This window comes from Ochlerotatus camptorhynchus, unplaced genomic scaffold (genome assembly GCF_037179485.1).
Source record: "Ochlerotatus camptorhynchus isolate MF236.1 unplaced genomic scaffold, CSIRO-AGI_Acam_v1.1 ptg000130l, whole genome shotgun sequence".
In the NCBI taxonomy this organism is placed as follows: Eukaryota; Metazoa; Arthropoda; class Insecta; order Diptera; family Culicidae; genus Ochlerotatus; species Ochlerotatus camptorhynchus.
Window position 1 is genome coordinate 1,779,085 of NW_027040620.1, and position 25,439 is coordinate 1,804,523.

At 39.8% G+C, this 25,439-nt stretch overlaps 1 protein-coding gene across 3 annotated transcripts in view; it reads left to right on the forward strand.

Moving 5' to 3' along the window:
• The window catches only part of AdamTS-A (ADAM metallopeptidase with thrombospondin type 1 motif A), a 629,564-nt gene that overhangs the window by 388,509 nt on the left and 215,616 nt on the right, over positions 1-25,439 (forward strand). For all 3 annotated transcript variants that reach the window (XM_065220620.1, XM_065220621.1, XM_065220622.1), the window contains exons 4-5: positions 9,184-9,350; positions 24,281-24,424. In XM_065220620.1, the coding sequence (XP_065076692.1) occupies positions 9,184-9,350; positions 24,281-24,424 (311 nt within the window). The remainder of the gene's footprint in view (positions 1-9,183; positions 9,351-24,280; positions 24,425-25,439) is intronic.

Sequence of the window (25,439 nt, forward strand, 5' to 3'; positions counted from 1 at the left end):
AAGAATTGTATTTCGCAATTTGGCAAAAAATCTCAAAAATTTAAAACAAATATTGTAGATTTTACGTCACCGAATTCCATCAAACTTCGCACAATTGATCGTTAGAAGCAATGAAATAAAATGGCGTTTTCAATATTTTTTAATAAATCCCAGCACGAAAACGGCTCATCTAATCGAAATGACATCTGAGACAAAGCTGTTGGAAACTGGAATAACTGTTTAAAATTTAGAACCGCACTACCGTTCATACTGGCGACAACGCTCTGATGAGCCAACGAAACCTAACCCCCAAGATCCTCCCCTGATCCTATCCTTGGACAATGTACCCCTCTAATCTCGGGTAATCCGCCAGTATTCGGCCCAACTCCTACTAGACATAGAATTATGTGTACAAATAATGAACAATGAATTATCGGCTCCGTAAAGCTAACGCGATTGAGCCTTGCAAATATTTGAGCCTTCTCTTCAGGAGTTATCAGCTGAACCACTGGGTCGCCGGGACTATCCAGTAGGGTCAGTGGTGGAATAGGTCTTGGCTTATTTCTAAGGATTTTGGTTAGTTTCCAAAAGGATTTTGCACAATTGGGAGAGAGCGGATCCTGTTAGCAAAGTTCTGATTTCTGAGGTCCACCTGAGGTCCTGGCTTGGATGGTTTTTGTTAGGCGATTACAGTGGGTTTTCAAGACAGGCAAGCCAGAACGCTGGTATTGCCTTCGAATGGAGCTACGGAGTCTAATAAGATTTTTGGTAATTCTATCAAGGTTCAGAGTATCGCCTCCTCGATGGAACGCAGACACCGGTCAACAACTTCGGGCGTCTCTGGAAGGACACCGTAGTCGACAGTGGAGTCGACACAGTGTTGGAACTGATCCCAGCTGACGCGAAGGTAGTTGCGTCGGGAAGCTTAGCATCGGTTGACGGATGAGCCCACATCGGCCACCACTGGATAGTGGTCCAAATTCAGCTCCTGGTGTGTCACAGGTTGCGAGATGTTGGCTCCCATGTTGCTGACGAAGATGTCGATCGTGGAGTGAACGCCAGTCCGGCTCAACCGGGTGTTAGAGTCCAGCGCTATTATGGTGTAGTGAGCCGCTTGCAGGTCGTCGTTCAGGATTGTGCCGTTTTGGTTGCGTCGACTGTTGCCCCAAGCCTGCGTTCAGGTCGCCAGCGATGATGTACTTCTAACGCCGTCGAGTTAGTCTGATGATGTCTCTCCACAGGTCTGATGCCGACCCGTCCCTGATGGTGACTTGTTTGGGACAGTAGGCCGCAATCATCTTCATCATCTTCAGCTGGAAACTCAGCAGTCGACAGTCAATATTTCTCCTTAATGCGATAGCCACTCCTCCACAGGAGCTGGTCCAGTCTAGCCTTACTACTCAATGCCAATGCCTTTCTACTCAATGCTATGTCCATTGAGGAAATCAACGAACTCAATGATATTGCTCTTGAGCGAGCAAGCGTTCCAGTTGACTATTTTGATGGATTAATGGTCCATACTTTTGCACGAGGGACATAACTGCAAAAAGCTGTTCAGGTAGTGTCTTGGTGGTACGCAAGATTATGATCACCTCAGTCACGAGGATCACTAGTTCGTCGCTTGTGAGTGGATAATTGTCTTCTGACTCACCTGAAACAGCACGGGCGTACGATAATCCCGGGGTAGTAGATAGTAGTAGGGTAGTGATGTTGGATTCGCAACGGGAGGGCGCTGGTTTTCCTTGAAAATTTAGGCTTTTTTACACAACATTATCAGGTTTTGGGTTTTAACGGCGCCGGTGGTGTAGTGGTAAGCGTGATTACCTCTCACCCCAACAGGCCTGGGTTCAATCCCAGTCGGCGCCACCGGGATGTTCTGAGGCATAACATCTCTGATCACGCCTTCCTTCGGATGGGAAGTAAAGCCGTTGGTCCCCGGTTCATGAGTTGATGGGTCGATAGGTAGGGTCCAGGTGTGGGAGCTGCCTTTCTGGCACGTCGGTAGCATTGGTGCTCAGCACGGAAAACAAGATCGACGGAAAAAAACAAACCAAAAGGAAAAAAGAAAAAAAAAAGTTTTGGGTTTTCACTCAATACTCTGAAGTGACTAGACTACCATGCGTCTCCTTTGATTTATAGCTAATGTAACATAGTTGTGGTAGTCTAGTTGCATAGGAGTATTGAGCGAAAACCCAAAACTTGATAACTTCCAAAAAATATAAATCAAAAACGAAAAACAACATCGTTTTGCTATGGACTGGCTGAATTGTAATGGGACTGCTCTACCTTGATACTGACAAATTGGATTTAAATATTTACATCGTTATTATACGTCTAAAAATTATCTTTGCATTTCGGGATTCAAACCGGCAGTCGCTGCTTCACAGGTTTCAACCATACCTACTGGACCACTATTTGTGGCAAAAGGTATGATCATTAACTTGAAGCACGTCAAAAAAAAGTTGAATAATAGGAACCGGAATCGTATTATACAGCAATGCAAAATATGCGGCTCCTGTGGTGTAGTGGCAAGCGTTATTGCCTCTGACCCCAAAAGACCTGGGTTCAATCTCAGTCGGCGCCGCCGGAATTTTCTGAGACATAAAATCTCTGATCACACCTTCCTTCGGAAGGGAAGTAAAGTCATTGGTCCCCGGTCTATGAGCTGATGGGACAATAGGTAGGGTCCAGGTAGCTGCCTCCCTGGCGTCGGAAACATTGGTACTCAGTACGAAAAACAAGATCGACGGAAAACAAATCTAATATAATCTTATCTAATCTAACACCAACACAGCCAGTTCATGAAAGCATCCTGGAAAATGATATATATACCTACATCATTTTTCTTGTCTATTTGATATATATTTCACATCGAAGATGCGTTACACATATCAAAACGGCCAGGCCTACTGTGCAGCATTTAAGGAGCAAGATGATTCAGAAAACATCTTCGATTTAAACACGATGCTTCAGAATCCAATAAATGGATGAAACGTGGACATCTCGTGCCGTACGTTCCGATTTTGGTAATTATATGATTGGTTAGTCGTTGGAAGCATCAAAGCTAGAAAGGTTAAGTGATGCTCCATTTTCTTCTGACGGTTGGGGCAAGAGCACTAACCAGGGTTCTGCATTTTCGAAACAAAGAAAAGAAAATGAACTCTCCGCAAAATCGCTTCATTTCGAGCAATATCATTTTCGTGTAAGTCATCGTGTTTCTTGTTATCGAGTCATGATGAACATTCTGTTTTTCAAACATAACAGAACTATCACTTGTTTCGTTCGTCGAGTGCTTCAGTTCATTTCATTTGAAGCAAAGACTTGTTTCAATTGACGCAATGAATGACTCGAAAACTGCTTCCTTCGTTTTTTCCACTTTCACTTCAATTTGGGGCTCATTTGACTTGTCACGACCTGACGACGCAGGCATCAAAATATAGTATCCGGATAGTATCCGCACAATATAGGTTGCCGATAGGGAAGGCATCCAGATTAGGTGTAGTAATAATGTATTATTTTATAATGAACGAAAATTAAATTAACGAGGCCATTCTGGACTCCAAGATGGCGGCCATCGGGGTCAAGGAAAGCCTAAAAAACCCCACAATATGGGTATTTTCGGAACGAAGGTGCGGAAAATCGATATTCGACGTTATTTTGGAATCCAAAATGGCGGCCATCAAGTTTCCTAAGACGAGTCAAATACCCTAAGATATGGGTATTTTCGGAACGGAGACAAGACGTGGCTGCCTTAAATCGATATCCGATGCTATGTTGGACTTCAATATGGCATCCATAGTCAAATACCCTACAATATTGTTAGTTTCAGAACAGGGACAACGCGTAGATGCCAAAAATCGATATCAGATACCACTTTGGAATCCAATAAGGGCGGCCATCAGGGTTCAGAAAGTGTCAAATACCCTACCATATGGGTATTTTCGGAATGATGATAACGTGTACATGCCAAAAATCGATATTCAATGCCATTTTCCTGGGTATTTTTGGAACGGGGACCACGCGTAGATGCTGAAAATCGACATTCGATGCCATTTGTAGGCTATTTGATACTTCTTCTTAAATTGAATTTCAAGATGGCGTCGCACATCGGTTTCTGGCTTCTAGATGTCAGCCCGATTCCAAAAAAAAGTCGGCGTGACATCAATTTTCGTCATCTATGTCTCATTCCCATCCTGAAAATACCCACATTTTAGGGTATTTGACACTTTTCCGCAAATCGGAAGCCGCCGTTTAGATTACAAAATGGCGTCGGATATCGATTCCCGGCTTCTAGACGTTACCCAGATTTAAAAAAAAAAACATTTGTATGGGTATATGATGGATTACAAAATGGCGTCGGATATTGATTTCCAATCTCCAGACGTCACCCCGATTCCAAAAATACCCATATTGATGGGACGGCATCAGCATTTCCCATTTTTTCTGAAATAGGAAGCCGTCATATTGGATTTCAAAATGGCGTCGGATATCGATTTCCGACCTCTAGACATCATCGCGATTCCAAAAAATACCTATATTGATGGGTATTTGACAATATTTCCCACTTGTTCTGGAATCGAAAGCCGCCATCTTGGATCTCAAATTGGCGTCGCATATCAATTTTCGATTTGTAGACTTCATACCTTCATACTTCAGCATTTCTAACTTTTTCTTAAACTGGAAGCCGCCATCTTGGATTTAAAAATGGCGTCGCATATCAATTTTCGATCTCTAGACGTCACCTCGATTCAAAAAGTACCTATATTGATGGGTAAACAAACCACCCAACAATGATAAATTTTACAACCACGTGTACAGATCAATGCGCACACGCTTAAATGAACCGAGTGAACAATCAACAAAAGTCATAAAAACTGCGCGAATTTGGATCAAACAGCTTCGTTTCTATGCAAAAGTAAGTTCATTTGACAATGAAAGAAGAAATGAACACGAGTCAAGCCAAACCAAACAGCATGAAAACCGATCGAAAGTGGTTCTGTTGATGTTGACGGGGATCTGCTCAAAGAGAAGACAGAATGACTTTCAATTGAAAGTGATGGTTGAGAGCTTCATCGTCACTTGAAGATTTTCGATTGAAAGTGACTTTGTGGGGCCCTGGCACTTACTCTTGTCCTAGCCTTTTATGACTTATGGCTATAGCGCCATTACTCGCTTTCTGAAAAAAAGAAGAGGGAAAGGAGAAGGACAAAGGGAAAAGGATTATGTGAAATCTATGAACATAAACAATATTTTTGATTTGAAATATACAATATAGAAATGCATAACGGCGGTGGTCACTACCCGAGTCTTGTCACTATTATCAAGTCATAAAAAGTAACAAGGACTAAAATGTGATCCTTTGATAACTGGACTACCCTGATTCCCTAGTTTGAAGTTTTCATGGCTAGGGTTCGGTGGTAGATCTTACACCAGTAACACACCACAAAAAGGTGATCTCCGAACGTTACTGGTTTGAAAGGATAAAAATTAACAAAATGGAACGAACTCACCAAGTTTAGCCAATTGAACCTGAAGGCTACCTGATATTCGTTGATGTAGAAGTCCAAATTGTAGACGAAGCTTGACGAAGATCAACATGAACTAGTCCGGTTTATGGTAGTTGCGCGGAATGTCTTCCTTCGATTTGAGATGTATGTAGTCGATTTTTGATGTGCATTGGCAAGCCTTTTCTTGGCCAATAGTCAGGTTCAACGAATGATGGAACTAACGATGGGACGCCTCGTGGAGGTTCTACTTGGCTTTGGAACAGCTTCTCAGTGGCAAACAATAGGGACCTAGAATGAGGAATTAGAAATTGTCTCCTGGGCCTGGTTATAGCCAGATCAGCAACCGATTATAAATAAAAAAAAAACTCCACGGAAAAAGCAAACGTCAGGTTCGAACACACGCACAGCCTACTCTCAAGATTGACGGAAAACAAATCAAGGGAAAAAAAAACAATGCAAAATTGAAAACAACAACTAGTGACAGTAAAACATTCCTATCAATTTGAAGTGCAGTAAACAATCATTTGGATGCTATTTTAGTGCTATAATTGGACTATATTTTTGGAATGTGGTCTGAAAATTCAGCGCAGTGAGTGTGTATATAAAGAAATCAAAACACAGGAATACGTCGTCGCAGTCCACTTCTACCTGAAGATATTCCTAAACAAATCATCTTTCTTAACTTTACTGCTGGTGTTGTTGGGGTTAAAAATGTAGGAAGTGAATTAAGAAGAACTAAAATGCCGGAACGCACTGACAACATTTAACAATATTGTGCAATAGATTCATATTCATCTATCAGGCTATCAAAATATTGGTAGTGCATTGCTGATTTCTCGAGTAGTGTTAAGCTAAAATAAGTCTTGTTCAATCTTTAGTTTAGCTAACTTATTGAGGTTGAAATATGGGGATACAATTCGCTTCATGTACTACTAATCAACTATATATTCAGCCTGGTGTTAATCAGTTGTGTACACCTTAAATCACCCAATAAGCAGCTTCTGTTCTTACTGTTCAGCTTGAATTGTTACTTGGGTACACTTGACCTGTAAGGCCTCTAAGCTCAACTTATAAGGCCTCCAGAGTTTACATCACAGCTCTGAGCACCTGCGGCAGTGGGACTGACTGCGTAAGCTTTGCCCAATCTCTTAATTCTCTCGAAATTATTGCACTGATGACAGCTCCAGTCTGTTCAAATCTCATCATCCCATAAATCGGACCATCCTGTTCAGATTGCATCAATTTAATATGCGAAATGCCTCCTTCTCATGTACACTGCATACCACCTCATATGACTTCACTTTGGTGATGATGATCGTGCGCGGTCATAAACGCGACTCCCGTCAAAATAATAACTTCTTCAACAAGCCACGAAATGGGTTAATCTTGCCTTTGTTTTACTCTGTCTAAAATTCCGGCACTTGATCCACCCAAGGGTGATTCGAATGAAACGGTGAATCCGTCTACCTTCAAAACAAGACACCCATTGGTGGGCCCCTTGGCAAACATCACCATCCATGCGAAGTTCCCATTATAATGCAACTCTCGCTTCCCGGGATAATTTCCCTGTCGGCGGCGGTGCATAAGTAAAGTATCTCTGAGCTAAACGTGGCGAAATGTGAATCACGCTTGCCACCAACCAGCCAGCTAGTGCATTCAGTCAGCGAGCGTAGCGAGAGTGCGAATACGATGGGATTCTCGCACATTTTCGACATATGAGTCGACGAACATGTCCAACGAATCCATTAAAAATCCAGATGAAACAGCCCACCGTCAGTCGGTCGGTCGATTGGGATGGTTGCGGTGCGTGGGAATAGAATTTATTCGACCGGCCGGCTTCAAGTTTTATAATCTTCACCGCTCATTAATAACATTATGGTTCGGAGTGACTCTCCGGAAAGGCATCATCGCAGATGCGCGAAAATGTCATCCACATTGGTCCACGTTTATTAACCCATTAGACACCAAATTATGGAGATGAGTGCCATTCGAAAGTTGAATTGGCAATTTATGGCATATGTTAAATAGTTTGTTATTTTGAAGAAAACTGATACCGAAACCGAAACCGAAACATGCGACAACAATTCAATAATAAATCAAACGAAATTAATACGAAAATTATATAGATAAAATAGTAAATACTAAAACAGAACTAAATTCACTATCATGTCAAGAAGAAGCATTTTAAACATTAACAAAACATCGGAGCTAACAAAGACGCTGGCATGGATCGGGTTACAGGCGGACATGTGTTTTGCAATGTTTTCCTCCGGATCCGGGGGACGATGTCGGCACTTCCAATTGCCATTTGGCGTAGCGCCTCTTCACTTTTTCGCGCCAACGCCGTAGTACGCTCTCAGACAGACCGAAACGTGACGGGTGTTTTAAAACCACTGTTGTTGTTCTGCAACAGTGAAACTGGCTGCATATATGACGCGATCGTCATGTCACGAACCGATCGACATCTTCCATCATCAACACCAACGGATACTGAAACTGCATGAGGCTCTCTGGATGGTGTCGACAATTGGTATTGCGGAAGGTGATGGCTATTCAGCGCACCCGGCCCCAGTCGATGGAACCCGAGGAAGACGCCAGTATTCTTTGCGTGCAGGAGCAGCACTCTGTCTGTTCACGACAATCGGCTTAAAGCATTGGCGACAGTTTGCGGTCGTTTCGTTGGGCGGTTTCCTCTCCGTGGGCTTAAATATACAGGGATTTAACAGGCACAGGTTGATCACGTCTCCGTCCGTCCACCGGGCAGTAGTGCGGTGACAGTGAGCCTTAATGCGATGGCTGCAAATCGTTTAAAATCGAGCTTCGTGGAACTTAAATGGCTCGGATGCATTAAGATCGACTTTATTGCAGGTTTATGGTGTGATTTGAATCGGTTAATATGAGAAATTGTTAAGTCAATGTTGACTGGCACTCATGGGCGGTAAGCTATTAGGCTCAGCCCGCAATGTAAGAGTATAATAATGTCTTCGTAGTTGGTCGATTAATTAGACAGTTGCTGAGTATTTTGATTACATGAACAAATAAAGAACATTCTTTTAACATTGTAAAATCTCCGGCTGGATGGGAGGACACAATTCTCAGAAGTTTACCATTTCAATCAAAGGGTGAGCCCATTAAACACGTCATCATCATCAACAACAACAACAACAACAACAACAACAACAACAACAACATAATGGACTGCACCATGATGTTTCCTAAACAGTTAAGGAAAACCGGCAATCCAAACACTTCAGTTTATGCTTAAACAACAACGAGCACCACCAGACGGAACAAATTAACCGTTTTATGGTCGGCATCAAACTTCAGTCCCGCACTTCCTACACATTAGTATACAGAGTACCGAAATCCCGACCCGTGTTCAATCGGCTTTAATAGATGCACATCAACCAATAAAACGCGCATCGATCGTAAAAACGACTCAACCGACTAATTATCCTCCCCATCCTAAAAGGTACCCACTGCGTGTACGAACCCAACCCTACAAATGGTTGGCAATCGATAAAAACAAGGAACTCGAACGCAGATCTTATTTACGACCACCCTTAATGGCGTTTCGATGTCACTCATCGTTGTCGTTTGCTGAAATTACTTTCTTTGTTTATATGCTATTTAAAAACCTCAAACTGGAATTTTCAACACATTCAAAAATGGCATTTCTTTCAAAACATCTTTGCAGAAACTACCGGAGCACATCTCGCACCCAAGTTCCACCGGACGGGACTGTTCCGCAACCGATCGTCGCGCATCTGGGATCCCCATCCGGAGTACGAGATCGACGCATTCGGCCTCAAGATGCACATCAAGCTGTCCCACGATCGCAGCTTTATGCCTGAAGACATTAAGGTAAGCTTGGTTCACGGGTGTAGCCAGGATTGTTTAGGTTTGAACTTCTTTGAAAATTCGCATATTTGATTGGAATGATTTCGTGAATTTTATTCAAACTCATTTTCCTGCTCAGAGTTCTGCTCAGGATTCCTTTAAATTAAATTGGAGAATATATCTTGAATTTCCTTCAAATTTTCTTAATAATAATCAGATTTTTTTGCAGAACACTCCTAACGAAAATTTACTTTGAAATTTAAATGGTTCGTCCAAGAATTTACTGAAGCTTCCGTTAATAATTTTAATCTAAAACAACTTGAATTCTCCAGAGAATGTTCATGCCTAGAATCGTATATCATTCCCATATGGAAAAGTAGCTATGAAAAATAATAGCAAATTTTTTGATAATTTTAGCAATGAATTTGGCATGTTTTGTGATATTATATATTATGAAAATTATGGTAATTCAAAAAGCAGCATTGTAACTGGACTTTTGGACGATGGAATTTCAAAATGGTACTGATATGCGATTACTTCTTGGGACAAACTGACCTGATGTCGTTTTCACATAGAGGATAGCGTTGTTATCTCAAAAATGACGTAAATCCATATGCATATGGCACTGATATGAAATTTAAGGCAGTTCACCTCAGAAAAACCTAGATATTCTGCTTAGAATTATGTGTATTCGCCTCGAAATGCCCATTAAATTATCCCCGAAATTCTCTTAAACATGTTTTCGATTGAATCACAAAAGGTCGAATACTTACTTACTTACTTAAGGGTCCTGTGTACCACCAGCAGTGCAAAGGGCCAACGTGAAAGACTTCCATCCTGGGCGGCTGCTCGCTTTTGCCTTGACCTGGGCCTGATTCCTATTGAATTGCTGAATTTCTTTATTGAGGCTCCGCCGCCGTCACCTGGGTCTGCCTCTGCTGCGATGTCCTGCCGGATTCCAATCCAGCGCTTGCTTGCAGATTTCGTTTCCGCCCCGTCGAAGTGTGTGGCCGACCCACCTCCACTTTCGCTCTCGAATTTCTGTTGCTACCGGCTTCTGATGACATCGACGATGGAGCTCGGTATTCTAGATTTAGTTGTGAGGCCACCAGGCACGAATTATATACCGCAGGCATCGGTTTATGAAGACCTGCAGCTTTTGAGTGTTCTCCGCTGATACACACCACGTCTCGCTGGCGTATAACAACACAGATTTCACGTTCGAGTTGAAAATTCGGATTTTGGTGCGTTGATTTATCTGGTTGGATCTCCATACGTTTCGTAAACTCGCAAAGGCAGTCCTAACCTTCTGGATTCATGCACCTATGTCGCTCTTGGTCCCGCCGTCCGACGCTATTTGGCTGCCAAGATATTGGAAACTTTCGACCTTCTCCACAGCTTGCCCCACTACTGTAAAGTTGGAAGGGTGCCCGTGTTGATATCCAACGATTTGGTCTTGTTGACGTTGATGGTGAGACCCGCCGCTGAGGAGCGTTCGGCTAGGTCATTGAGCTTACTCTGCGTATCAGAGCGCAAAATGCAATGTTGAATTACTAAATGTCGTAACGACAAAAGGTCTAATGAACAAAAGGTCGAATTATGAGGTCTAAAGTACAAAAGATCAAATGATTCAAACATGTACATAAGGTCGAATAATGAGAAGGGGCACAAAAGGTCGAATGATGATAAGAAGGACAAAAGGCCAAATGAACAAAAAGTGGAATGTACAAAAGTTCAGATAGACAAAAGGTCGAATGCAAAAAAAAATAATGGACAGTAGGTCAAGTGGACAAAAGGTCGAGTGATAAGAAGACGGACAAATGGTTGAATGATGAGAAGGGGGACGAAAGGTCAAATGGTGGTATATTGTGTTGTAAATCTCACTTGGCCAGATTGAAAATAGTGGAAAGAATACTTGACAGACTTAAGACACCGTTACGATGAATACTAAATTGCCAACTCTATAAATTTTTAGATATATGAAAAAACTCCCGCTGATGAAAAGAATGAAACACATTTATAAAGCTAAGATTTCAGTGTCAATGCACAGTGGTCCTGAATAAGAATTTAGGAGGAAAGAGCCTCAGTCTGTATTGTGCTCTCTTGCATTGCTGAAGGAAGTGTTACTACCAACAATCAATACGAAACTAACGATTTTAAATTGGCTCACTACTTGACTAGCCTATTGGTCCCAAGCAAACGATTAACGTACCCAATTCTAGTCGAAATTCTAGTACTACGCAATGTTTGTTTTGATTCGCTATGAAAGTTTGACAGATAAAATGAGGGGTTATTGGTTTTTCCTATGTTTCAAGGGGTGAATCCATTAGCTTGGGACCGAAGATAGTACCAGAGCTTTTTTTTTTTTTTTTTTTCTTTATTATAGAGATTTTTAGCCTGAGGCTAGTTCATCTCTTTAGTACCAGAGCTGAGCCAAAAAGTTGAGAACGTTATTTCGGGACCTTATAGTCTTAGAGTTACCTCTATGTTACTACTACCGAAAGCTACAACAAATTTAAACAGCACTTTTCATTGCTCATTATACCTGTAAATGTTCTACCTAGTTTGGCTCTTATTCCTCTTCGATCCTTGTTTGGACCCTACCTGAGGTAATCTTCGATCCTTCAGATTCTTATAGTAATCTGCTTGGAAGTCAATTTGGATTTAAAAAAAAATCTTCTGCCGCCATGGCGCCTAAGCGCAAAAGAAAAGGGCAATCTGTTGATCCCCCTTTTGATGAAATTATTTTAAGCAGAGTATGTTGGAAATGCTATCTAACATGAAGCTTTAGTGTGAAAATTTATTAGCTAGAGAATGATCTTAGACGAGGGTAGGTGGATAGTTCCGTTAGAGTACGGCAGTATGAAAATTGAATATAAGTTGAAAATGAGCGTATAGTTCTATGAACTATGGAATAGTTCTGGCAACGTTTCATCAGTACCTAAAGCCCCACGTTGCCGAGAGCATTTCCAGTCGATGGTGTGTTATATTGCAATTCTTCTTTACCCAACTATTGTGTTGCTCCTCTCGTAGATGCCTGTAGATTTGAAGACATACTTCAAATCTCCGCGTACATCGTACGGGTTAGGTAGAAGGTGTGCGTTTAACTTTGTACTGCCCTGGGGGCGACTCCGGCGTAGTGGTTCGCATCCATACCTCTCACGCCAAAGTCACGAGTTCAAATCTCACCCCCGGACAAGTCACGAACGACCCAAGAGCGTTAAAGTGACTATAATAATAAAAAAAAGAACTTTGTACTGTCGCATTAATGGTCCTTCGCTCATTTTCAACTTCTATTCAATTTTCATACTGCCGTACTGTAACGGAACTATCCACCTACCCTCTTCTAAGATCATTCTCTAGCTAATAAATTATCACACTAAAGCTTCATGTTAGATAGCATTTCCAACCAACTCTGAAATTTGCAAACTTCGTGTATAAGGTAACATAAAAAAACACTTTGAATGTATTTTAAGCAATCAATTTGCTTTGCTGACGAATGTCGAGAATGATCCATCATCCAGGAAAAATTCTAGTAATTTTTCCCGGCTTTATGTCAAGAAGGAAAAGATTCCCCTATTGTGATAACCACTTCCGATTTCTATGCTATTCGCACGGAACTTTTGAACTTCGTGAAATTTAAGTTTTCACTGCAAATTGGCCGTTGGGGTGAATGCCGTGTATTGGCTGAAACCTTGGACGGATTCAAATGCCTTCTCAAGTATCTTACCGAGAATCAGCACAAATCGTTTACTTACGACACCAAAATTGAACGTGTGTTCAAGGTTGTCATGAAAGGCCTACCCAGATCAAAGATGAACTGGCAAAATTACTTGGAGTTGTGCCAGTCCAATTAATCAAAATGAAAATGAAATCCCGTCCTGGCGATTCGCGCAACGGAATTTCTAATGATTTTTATTTAGTTCACTTCAAGTCTAGTGAACTAAACAACCGTAAGGCCTTGGAAAAAGCTAGCCTTATGATCCATGTCCGAGTGAAGTGGAAACACTTCAAGAAGACTGGAGGAAATTTCCAAAACCTCACCCAGTGCCGTCAGTGCCAGGGATGGGGTCACGGAACTAAAAATTGCTACATGCCAGCTAAATGCATGAATTGTGGTTATTCCTCTAACGTAAAGGACGACTGTTCTGTGAAGGAAGACCCTAAAAAAATTAAATGTTCAAATTGTGGTGAAAACCACAAATCCAATTTTTGGGAATGTAAGACTGGCAAAGCGATCCTAGAATCTCGTTCTAACCGACAGGTAGGAAACGTTCCACAACGGTCAGCGAGGAACAAATTCTACATTCGTACCCGTAGGTACAAATATTACCCCTGCTTCAAATTCTTCATCTACACCTGCTACTCTCGCTGCTAACAATGTTCAGCGAGTTAATGGAGCTACCTATGCTGCTATTGCAGCGGGTAGAAATCAAAATACTAACCAACGTTCTAACGGAAATTTTGACAATTTTGACTTAGGAAGCATTATTGCCCCTAAAATTGAATTTTTGCAGAAATCATTAACTGACTTGATTTACGATATACTTAATTCTAACTCCAAGTTTGATGCTATTCAAAATTGAGTAAAATTTGCAAAAAATATCGTCATGACTTTGAAATTCAGTAATGGAAATCATTAAATATTTTAAATTGGAATGCTCGATCTCTTAAAGATAATGAAGACGAGCTATTTAACTTTTTGAAAGTTCATAACGTGCATATTGCCGTTATAACTGAAACGATCCTTAAACCTGACCATAAGGTTAAGAGGGATGCAAATTATTTCATTTATAGAAATGATCGTCTTGATGGAGCCTGTGGTGGAGTTGCCATCATTGTTCATAGACGAATCAAACATAAAATTCTTTCTTCATTTGAAACCAAAGTTTTTGAAACTTTGGGAGTTTCTGTTGAAATAAATTTGGACAACTTTCGTTTAAAGCTGCCTATTTGCCATTCCAATACGTAGGCCAGAAAAGAATTTTCTCCAATTTTCAGCAATTCCAATGGTAATATTCTGTTTGATGATTGTTCTGCAGGTTATTACACTATTCAATATCCAAACAGCCCAACAAGCTTTTCTTCAGCAAGAAATCCCTCAACTATTGATTTGGTCTTAACTGATTCATGTCAACTTTGTAGCCAATTGGTTACCCATGCTGACTTCGGTTCTGATCACCTTCCAGTAACTTTTGAAATATCCCAAGAAATAATTTGTAATCCCAACAGCTTTACTTTCAATTACCATAGAGCTGATTGGGAGCAATATCGAACATTTATGGAATATAACTTCGATCCAAACATTCATTTGCAAACAAAAGATGAAATCAATTATGCTCTTGAATCTCTGACTACCTCTATAGTTGAAGCAATAGCTGCCTCAGTACCAAAATTCGAGGTTAAATTCGGTTCGATTATAATAGACGACGATCTTCAGCTCTTGATCCGTCTTAAAAATGTCCGTAGGAGACAATATCAAAGAACACGCGATCCTGCCATGAAAGTTATCTGGCGGGATTTCCAAAAACAAATCAAAAAGCTATTCTCTGCCCTGAGGAACAAAACTTTTGAAAATAATGTGTCTAAATTAGACCCGAGTTCCAAGCCCTTTAGGAAACTCACAAAATTTTTGAATAAACCTCAAAAGCCTATTCCAGCGCTTGAAGAAGGTGGTAAAATTTTGATCACAAATTAGGAAAGAGCTCAGAAACTTGCGAAGCAATTCGAGAGTTCCCATAATTTCAGTTTGGGTCTTACTAGTCCTATTGAGAATCAGGTTGCTCGGGATTTTCGGAATATTTTCTCTCGGGAAAATATTTTTGATGATTCCTGGGGGACTGATTTGTACAAAGTAAGGTCTATAACTAAAAAGTTTCATAATATTAAAGCTCCAGGTGATGATGGCATTTTCTATATTCTCACCAAAAAACTCCCAGAGAGTACCTTATCTTTCTTGGTAAAATTATTTAACAGATGTTTCCATTTGGCATACTTGCCTGATAAATGAAAAAATGCAAAAGTTGTTCCAGCTGAAGCTTCTAGCTACCGTCCAATAAGTTTTCTTTCTTCAATAAGAAAACTTTTTGAAAAGTTAATTCAAAATAGAATGATGCTTCACATCAATACGAACTCAATTTTTGCAGATGAGTAGTTTGGATTTCGTCATGGGCATTCAACTACTCATCAACTATTAAGAGTTACCAATTTAATTCGTTCAACAAATCTGAAGGCCACTCAACTGGAGTTGCTCTTTTAGACATAGAAAAAGCATTCGACTGTGTTTGGCATGAAGGTTTGATTGCTTAATTGAAAAAGTTTAATTTTCCACTCTATATTATGAAATTAGTTCAAAATTATTCAACTGACAGAACTCTGCAGGTAAATTATAAAAATTCCAAATCTGAACGACTACCTGGTAGAGCAGGATTTCCTCAGGGTAGCATTCTTGGGCCTATATTGTATAACATTTTCACTTCGGACCTCCCTGATGACACAGCCATTTCCACTAGAGGAAGAAGTCTTCATGTTATTTGCAGCAGACTGCAGAAAAGTTTAGATATTTTATCTTCTTATTTACAAAAATGGAAGATTTCTCCCAACGTTTTCAAAACTCAACTTATAATATTTCCACATAAGCCTAGAGCTTCCTTTTTGAAACCTAGTAGTAGTCACATAGTCACTATGAACGGAGTTCCAATTTCCTGGTCAAACCAATTGAAATATCTTGGATTAGTACTTGACCAAAAAATAACTTTTAAATATCACATTGAGGGCATTCAAGCCAAATGTAACAAATATATAAAATGTTTGTATCCTCTTACAAACAGGAAATCCAAACTGTGCCTGACGAATAAACTTCTAATATTTAAACAAGTTTTTAGACCGGCCATGCTTTACGCTGTGCCAATATGGTCTTGTTGTTGCACTGCAAGGAAAAAAGCACTTCAAAGAATTCAGAACAAAGTTCTGAAGATGATTTTGAAGTTGCCTCCCTGGTACAGTACTACTGAGGTACAAAGAATTTCGAATGTTGAGACTTTAGAACAAATGTCAAACAAAATAATTAATAATCTCAGGCAAAAATCGTTGCAACAATTGCAACGATTAATTCCCTTTGTACTTAGATAAGATTTAGTTTTAGTTTTTAGTTTTAAGATTTCAATTGTTATACTGACATGCAGGTTTAAAAAACCTGTTTAAAATACTGAATTGCCCAGGCAGGAACAATGTAAAAACACTTAGATATATATCATAACAATTAAGGCTGGTAAGGTACTGTAGTAACTGGAGCACCTAGGTTAAAATGAAATGTAATTCATTTTTAATTTAGAACAAATAAAGAGTTAAAAAAAAACATATGATTGCAGAAGTAGATTGAACTTTTTCTAACTTCCGATCGACAATTGCAGTGCATGCTATCAGCAATGGTGGCGTGAAAATGGAAAATGCACACCTCCCGACTTGCAACGAATGCTAACCGACTGGACTAGGCGTGGTAGCACGCGGTTCGCAATTTTCCAATTAGTCCGGGTGCCAATTTATGACGATTACAACGCTGTTCGGGGATGTCCTATGCCTGTGTGCGTGTATCAATTCAATGGGCAATGTGGAACGGTTCGGATGCGGATTGCTCTCTTCTTCACTATCCAAGTAGTAGAACCGCGTGCGGATCGTTCCGTGTTTGCTCCAAGATGCTATTCATTCCAGTAGCACGAAGAGCATTGCTGCAAAGTGTGTAATTGCGCTCACGGGTATATGATTATTATCACGCGGGTTTGCAGTTAAAATTAATGCTCACATGCTCTGCTGGCAGGTTGTATGTAGGTTTCATCTGCTGTTGCTGGCTCGTGGAGTCATTTTCAACGTTTAGTGTCATTTCCTACTACGTTTAAGTGGAATTGCAATGGGAAGTTTATTGGGTTTGAAATATTTGTTGCGTGGTAAGCTTTTCTCTTGGATGCGTGGAAGATGACTTAAGGCCCAAGCGCAATGACAGCGGATCTGAGTAAGTCGTTCCGCTTTCACCCACATTGCGTTTGGGCAAATATATCATATTAACAATATGATCCATTCATGTCTTCTCCGTATATTGTAATAGCAACCTAAAACCATTGCTTCACGTACCATCCAGCGTTGAAAAAGGTCAGCAAGAATCATTTAATTATAATCAAAGGGCGCAAATAGAGCACTTATTACAAAAATAAAGGTCAAATTATTTTCATTGATTACATGGCATAAACAATATGGTAAAACACATACTTTTTTAAATTATACATATTTTTATTTGGTTTACTCCTCATGCAGATTAACAAATACATTGGTAGCCTTTTTGGCCACAGAGGCGCTTTCATCGCTAAAAATTCGGTTCGCCAACTTAGCGAAAGAGTGGATCATATTATTAATATAATATATTTGATTTGGGTCTTTAGGCTCTACACGCATCATACTTTTATCTCCAAATCTTTCTCATTCATCTCCGATGGATGTTTAAAGTAAACTTTGGTGCAATAAGACCACTGAAAATGCGCATGGGTTTCGTAGAAATGATTTTCAAAAAGGAGGCTGACAAAATGGGTTCTTTACTGTATTCAGATTAAAAAAAAACATGTAACCCAAACTAATACAACAATTCTAGTACAGTAATTCATCGATACGGGTTGATTCAATCTCTTACTAAGCAATATAAAATAGCACATCAGTTTTTGTAAACCAATCCTTTAATGCCCTAAAAAAAGTTGAGAGAGTAATAGTTAAAAGTGACGGATCGAAAGTTATCGCAAAACCCTGCTAGGCGAGTGTGTTTAGTTTTTACAAAAAAAAGTAAGGACTTTTCAACATTTAACAATAACTTTCGAACTGTCACTTTTAACAAAGAGTTAAATTTAATCGGTATTTTCCCAGTTGGAAGGCTTAAACTATACTGCATAGTGGTCCAGAAGCCGTATTTCGGTGGAATAAATTATTTCTGTCTAAAGTTTTAGGTAAATAGTGTCTTTGGGAAAGTGTTCTCATTAAGTTTAGCCAATATTCTGACGTTCAAAACATTAGGGTTTAATTATTCGAGATTAACCGGCATATTGTTCGACAACATTGTAGAACAATAAAATTGAAACAACTTTGCTCATGGATGCAATTTTTATCTTCTATGGTTCATGATTTATGTATATTTGTTTTTAATAACTAACTTAGGGTGGCCCCTAAAAAATCGGCTTTTCAACAGTAAATTTTTATATACTGATTTTTCGTAAATGATTTGTCCTGTCTTTACGTACCTTTTTTGAGGATCTTTTAACTGATTCGATCCGGGTTATATAGAAATCAAAATTGGATGTCAAAAATTACTGTTTAAAGAGATAAGTTTCTTCAGCATTTTTTTTAAGACCGTGGATATCGTAGTTGCTACTCAGTTTCTGATCAGAACAAGTGGATTGCACAGAGAACCATATAGATGGCACTTGAGATTAAACCTTATCTATCTTCAATGTATAAGTTACAAATTCAGAGACCGTGTTTACACCTCTGCGTCTCTACGATTACCATTGGAAGGAAAGTTGTGTTAGTGTTGGTCAGGTTATGTTTGATCAGGATTCACTGTGGTAATATCTATAAAGCAAATTTATTTATTTAGATCTAATTAGGCCGTTACTCTAGTTATGTTGACAAAATATCTCTTGTTCTACAAAGCAGTCTGAAGTTAAGAGCTTCAACTTCTACAGACTCAACAGTGACTTGTACGATGTTCCAACGGATTGTTTTCACCCAACCGGTACCACAAAGCACCATTATATCATGTGAGGCATATAACGGTGTTTACCAAATATGTTCCTTTCTCCAAATTGCCCTGAAATTCAGATGTTGACGATTTAAGGATTTAAAGAGGTATTGGACGATATCTCTACTAAATTTGTGAACCCAAAAAGCTTTGTGGAGCCCCGTTGCATCATGCGGCATATAAAGTTTTAATGACAAAATATTTTGGGGTCTCCAAGTTATACTGAGAATGGATTGTTGGTGTTTTACAGGCTCAACGAAATGTGGTATGATATCCAGATGTATTATACTAATCCATAAAGATCCGTGGGACTTCATCACATCAAGGAAGATCACCAGTCGTTTTAACAAATTATGTTCTTTTATACAAATTGTCCTGGAGTTATTATCTTGATGTTCCTCTGATTCAACGAGTCTCACCTAAATGTGTGAACCCGGAAAACTTTTTAGAGCCCCATTACATCATGTGAAATATGTAGTTATAATGACATATTATTTTTAGGTTTCCATGCTATATTGATGATTGGGGCTCGATAATTCCACAATATTTTCAAGCTTTAGAAAAGCCTCGATAAAATGCTTCGAATGTTAGTAGTTTGTCTTGACCAATATGTGATTTAGTAAGTTTTCACATTGCTCTACAATCTTGGATCGTCATACAAGACTTCGATGAGCCTGTAAAGCATCAAGATCTTACAGGAATTTCCCGAATAGCGCGGTGGGTGATACCGCCCATCCACTGCTATTTCTCGGCTGTCCTCCATTGAGATTGAACTTTTCATCTACAGAAAATCAGCTCTATTGGTTCATAGCAGTGGTATTTTGTTAGGATACGTAGAATGAAATCAGATGGGACTCGGATGAAAGTACTTTATGAGAGAAGGGCAAAAGTACTCGCATACCAGTCCCGTTACTCACTATCGGCTGTTTTATTATTTTGAACGTCGATAGACATGATTAAAATACAGTTGTACTACTTTGAGCTAGTACATCGATTGTAATACTGATTGAATATGGTACCTCAATCTAGGTACAGCGGAGTATCATCATGTTTTCCATAGTTGAGGCAGTCTCCTGTTGAACCAATCGACTTAAAGCTGTCATAATACTGAGAAGTTTACATGGGAAAACGAAGCTATATTAAATTGCACTCCTTTAACTCAAATTTGCAAAACGCACGTGGTGGTAAAATAAACACTGCATCAAAATATCAACGGATTTAGCATACAGACAATTAATTCGATGCAACTTCTACCCTTTCATTTTTTACATTTGCAGCATTTTGATTATTTCACTGTTGTTCATTTTACCTGTTATGTTTATTTCCCCTTGAAAATTTAGTAAAAAATTAATTCAATTTGCTTCAAATAATTTGTCAAGGAATTTGTGAACCATTTTACTCAGTTTTCAAGTAAAATTGTCTATTTTCATACTCGAGCAGATTTTTGAGGAAAATTGTGAACAATTTACTCAGTCTATGAGAAATTTGCGTTTCTGCGGAGTTAAGTCAGATTCAACGGCCGAATGTATGGACGCAATATTTTGAGTGCAGTGAAAATTATTAGGGGATGTTAAGCGGCTTGGATCGAAGAGAACAGAAGATGAAAGTTACAATTGAGTTCAAGCTTAAGACTGATGGAAGCGATGGTCTTGAAGGATTGGTTGATGTAGAATGAACTGGTGACAAGGTGGATAGCAGTTCCTATTCCAGTATTAATTTCGAATTCGGAAGTGGTTCAATCAATTGTGTCGGTAGAAAACAGCAAAGTGTTAAATAGCTTGCCGTCAATAGATGCAGAATTTTCCAAGTCCAGTCTCATCCAGCTACGATATACGAAGATAACGATTGATATGCTGTCATCTAAGCAGCCTGGTGCCCTTTATGTTGTTACAAGTTCAAGGAAAAGGATGTACTAATGTCCACAACAGGTACAGCAAAACATCATATAGACGTCCTTATTCGCACTATCTATTTGGGGATAGAAGAAAAATAAGAGCCACCGCAGCCAACTGAAACTTGAACCGAGTACCTGGGAAACCCACGGTAACAGCCAGCAAACGATGCCCGGCCGTATTTAGTTTTTAAATGCATTTTACCCTATGTTGCGGATCAAATTTAATTTTTATTAAATGGATGGATCTCACCAAATGTTGAGCCGGATCCTATTCTTCTGCAAACATAATGTAATGTTATGCTAACCGCCCATTTTCAACACTCCTTTTTCTGAATTCCATACACTTCTTCCACTCTTCTACCGATTCCATGAACCAAACTTCCACTACCATAATGATTTTTGCATTTTTTTTTTTTTTGTTGTTGTCTTCCCTTCTGAACTCAAGCCATCCTTCATCATCAACATTCCCTCGCTTTTCTCTCGCTCCCAATGTTATCCTACAATTTCGAAACCGGACTTCACAAACCCTTCACAACTACCAAACTCTTCCTTTTCCCCCTCCTCCAATCGTCGTAAATGGAATGGCAACACTCTGCTTCCCTAAATAAAATAAAAAAAAAAAACGCTACTCAAAGTTCCCCAAAACTAAAAACGACCGAATAAACGCCACCAAAACACTACATTAACCGAACAACCAGTGTAATTTTTAAATGTACGATAAAAATAAACTTGTTAACTCAAAAGAGATGAAAAACCAAATGGGACTGATAAGCGAGTACGACTCACATGTTGCGATAAGGTCCCATATAGCTCCATGGATTCAAGATATTCAGTCAAGACATCGTACCAGAGTTTGGTTGAGCCTGCAGAATCTCAAGATCTTAACTTCTGGATGAATTAGAGGACTCGAGCTATTTTGTATTTTCCACTTTATATCTTACATGATATAAGGGGGTTCCAAGAGGCTCTCGAAATGCAAAAAATAGTCGGATTATCGTACATATCTCGTTGAGACAGTAGAATCTCAAAATCTGAACTCCAAGATGATTTGTATAATCAGAGATATATTTTTTTAGCACATCCATGTAGCTCACATGATGTGATGAGGTCCAATGTAGCTCCATGGATTCAAGTAATTAGTCAGGATATTACCATTAGATCTTAACTTTTGCGTGATTTGGAGGACTCTATATATTTTGTCATTTCAACTCTCGTTGAGTCAATAGAACATCAAGATTTAAAGCTTATACCCCGCACTGACTATGACTTTTAGCATGTAATACAGACTGTCTTGCAATGAGCACTCATACATAGGATTTCCAGTGAAAACTAGATGTATGAGCGCTAATTGCAAGACAGCCTATACTTTATTACATGATATTAGCCATAGTATGTACGGGGTATTAGTTGATCATGTAGAACTTCAGGATCAACTCTTCAGAATGAATTTAATATATTATAGTTCCTCGCATATGCTGCTGCCGATTTCATATAGTGTGTTTCGGTTCTACGAGGTTCTTTGAACACATATCTATGGATAAGATCTCCTTTGAGTCTCTGTTGATAAAGGCCTAAACTTCAGAATAATTTGGATCTCCTCTAGATCATCAAAAGAGTTCGCTTATTCAAGCATTCCAGTATTCCGTTTCCACAAGGTCTTGCTCCACAATACTGCTTAAGAAACCGCATGACATTTAGAATGTTGAATGTTCTCTCACTTTTGAGCGATGTATCCAGACCAGGAAATCAACATCAACGATTCAGATAAATATAATGTCATTCTCATTTTGGTTACACTCATGATCAGTACAAACTCAAACATCGCAACGGACAGTTCTGGAAACGATAATGCGAATATCATTTGTGTATTTTTGGAACTAGGATGACGTATAGATGTCGAAAATTGATGTACGCCGCCAGTTCAAACTCCAATATGGCGGTCATGGATTTCAGATAAGGGCTAAATACTCGAAATATGGAGATTTTCGGAACAGCTTTGATACTTTTTTTCTGATGGAATGGACGTCATATTGAACTCCAAAATGGCGGCGGACATCGATGTTTCGCCTATACACGTCATCGCAGTTTTTGGGTATTTGACAGTTTTCTTAAACCAACGACCGCCATCTTGGATTTAAAAATGACGGCGGACATTGATTTTTGCCATCAACATGTCATCCCGGTTCCAAAAAATATCCATATTGTTGGGTATTTACCCTCCAGAACAACTTTGCCGAAGACAGCAAGTTCCTAGATTTTGAGATACATTACACAGTGATTGTTATCATATCAGTGGATTATAATTGTTGTTGCTGATCAGGATATGTAACATAGATGTACACTTATGATGATTCCATTTACTGGTGTTTTTATCGTCGGTAACCATCGAAAGATAGGATTTTCTTGATTCCCTGATGCAGACTTACTTCTCCAGTTATTAGGGCTAGTTAAAATATTTACTCAATAAAAATAGGAACATTTTTTTGATATGTTCGATAACTTCATAAGTTGTCGCCATAAATATCATGGAAGCTACCATTTCCACTGCTATCTGTTCACTTCCCTACAAGAAACTACAAAGTATCCACCCCGCCAATTGCTTCGTTATAATCACCAAAGCGCGTGCACCCATCGGGAGCTGCACCGCTGCCAATAACAATTAGCGTAATCTTTCCGCCGGCGATGTCGGTGGGTACCTACTTGTAATATCTGGCAGTCCGCAAGTTGTTGCTTCAAGTGGTTCCATAATTTACAGGGCAATTAGATTATCTGCATGTGGTGGCTCCGTCCGAGATCGTGTGCGTGTGCACTTTTTGGCCATTTGTACGATCGCTTCATTCTCATTTCAGTATCATCAAGCGATGGTAAACAGAAGTGGGACCACCAACCACCCACCCGTGGATAAATAATCATAATTTCTCAAATGATTCCGTGCGGTCATGGGAATGGCAATTGTGATCCTATGGTCGTTGATGGTCGGTCGGAGAAGCATGTAAAATTTATAGCCACCGTACCATTTTTGCCACATGTGCGAATCGGATTAACAATCGGGTGCCAGACGTTGTCTTACAACTGCCTGGCAGTGAGGAAGAAGTGCACTTGAAATTATACAACTTTTATTCGGATCAAACCAGATGGAAATGTTGCACAGGATGCGAAGGAAGAGAGCAATCTGTTCGGAATATTATTAAGTGTTATACGAACGGTTTGCTCTTGAACTCTTTACTTCGTTATCGACATGCAAGAGTTGAAATTAATCAATTTCCAAATTATTCTCTTCCGCAGGTGACACACATCTTCTCATCGAACGAAACACTCCGCAGGCCGGAAGACCACATGGACCACGACGAGCTGCAGCGGTGCTACTACAAGGGCCGGGTGGTGGGCGATGACAAGTCCGCCGTCGCCGTTTCGCTCTGCGAGGGAATTGTAAGTATTTTTTTCCGCACGCTATCTATCCTGAACGGGCAAAAGGGTGTTTTCGTAGAACAATCCGAGCCGCCAGTTGTCAGTTGCTGTGTTGACAGCTAGCCCGTGTAAACAGAATCCACGCACCATATGTGCGCGCGAAAGCAGCACTATCGAGTGATTCCCTGTTATCGATCTTCTTGAATTCAGTTCAGGGCAACTGCAGTATTGCAACTTCACACTGTGTCGGATGTCGGTTCTGGTAACGGTGGTGATCAAGCACATTTAGCGGAACATAAATCTTTCAACTTTGGAAGTGTTGTGGTAACAACGAGCGAACGAGCAAAAACGATATGGGATGGGAATTCTGCTGTTTACGAGAAGCGAAAATTTGGGCGCTAATTTTGGATTTATTGCTTAATTTTAGCGCTACATTTGGCGATGAATGAGCCGCTTGGTGGGCCACGGCGATAAGGATGCGAAATGAGTCACGGAAAAAGCAAATCAGAAATTGTTTCGGGTTGGCTTAGTCATCGGTGGTAGCCCGTGGGGAGTGGAAATGACCTGATTTATGCAGGGTTGTGATTGCATTCTGTATGGGATGATTTTTTTTAAAGCAACATTGTATGTGCGAAAGCATTTCCAGTTGATCCACTAGAAGAAGAAGTTATTGGCTTTTGAAGTGGTTCATCCAGATGTGGCCAGATTCATCTTACCATCCATGGCTTGATGTCTTTTTACTTTGAGCCGTCGGGCAGACCAGTACATGATGTTTTGGAAGTGTCCATTTGTGCCCTATCGGAACCGATGCCAGGTATTCTAAATGGTCAAATTGTAAAAATCCTGGACAGGGTGTCATTTTAGGAGCCTTTATATTTCTTTCGATTCAAAAATGTATTTTTGGGAGCGGGTTGGAGTCTGGGTCATTTTAGGCCCTAATGCACAATGTGTCATTTTTGCCGTAGCACTACGTCCTTAATTTCTATACTGGGGGTCACATTAAAAAAAAAACCAAAATTCAGACATGTAACGAAAA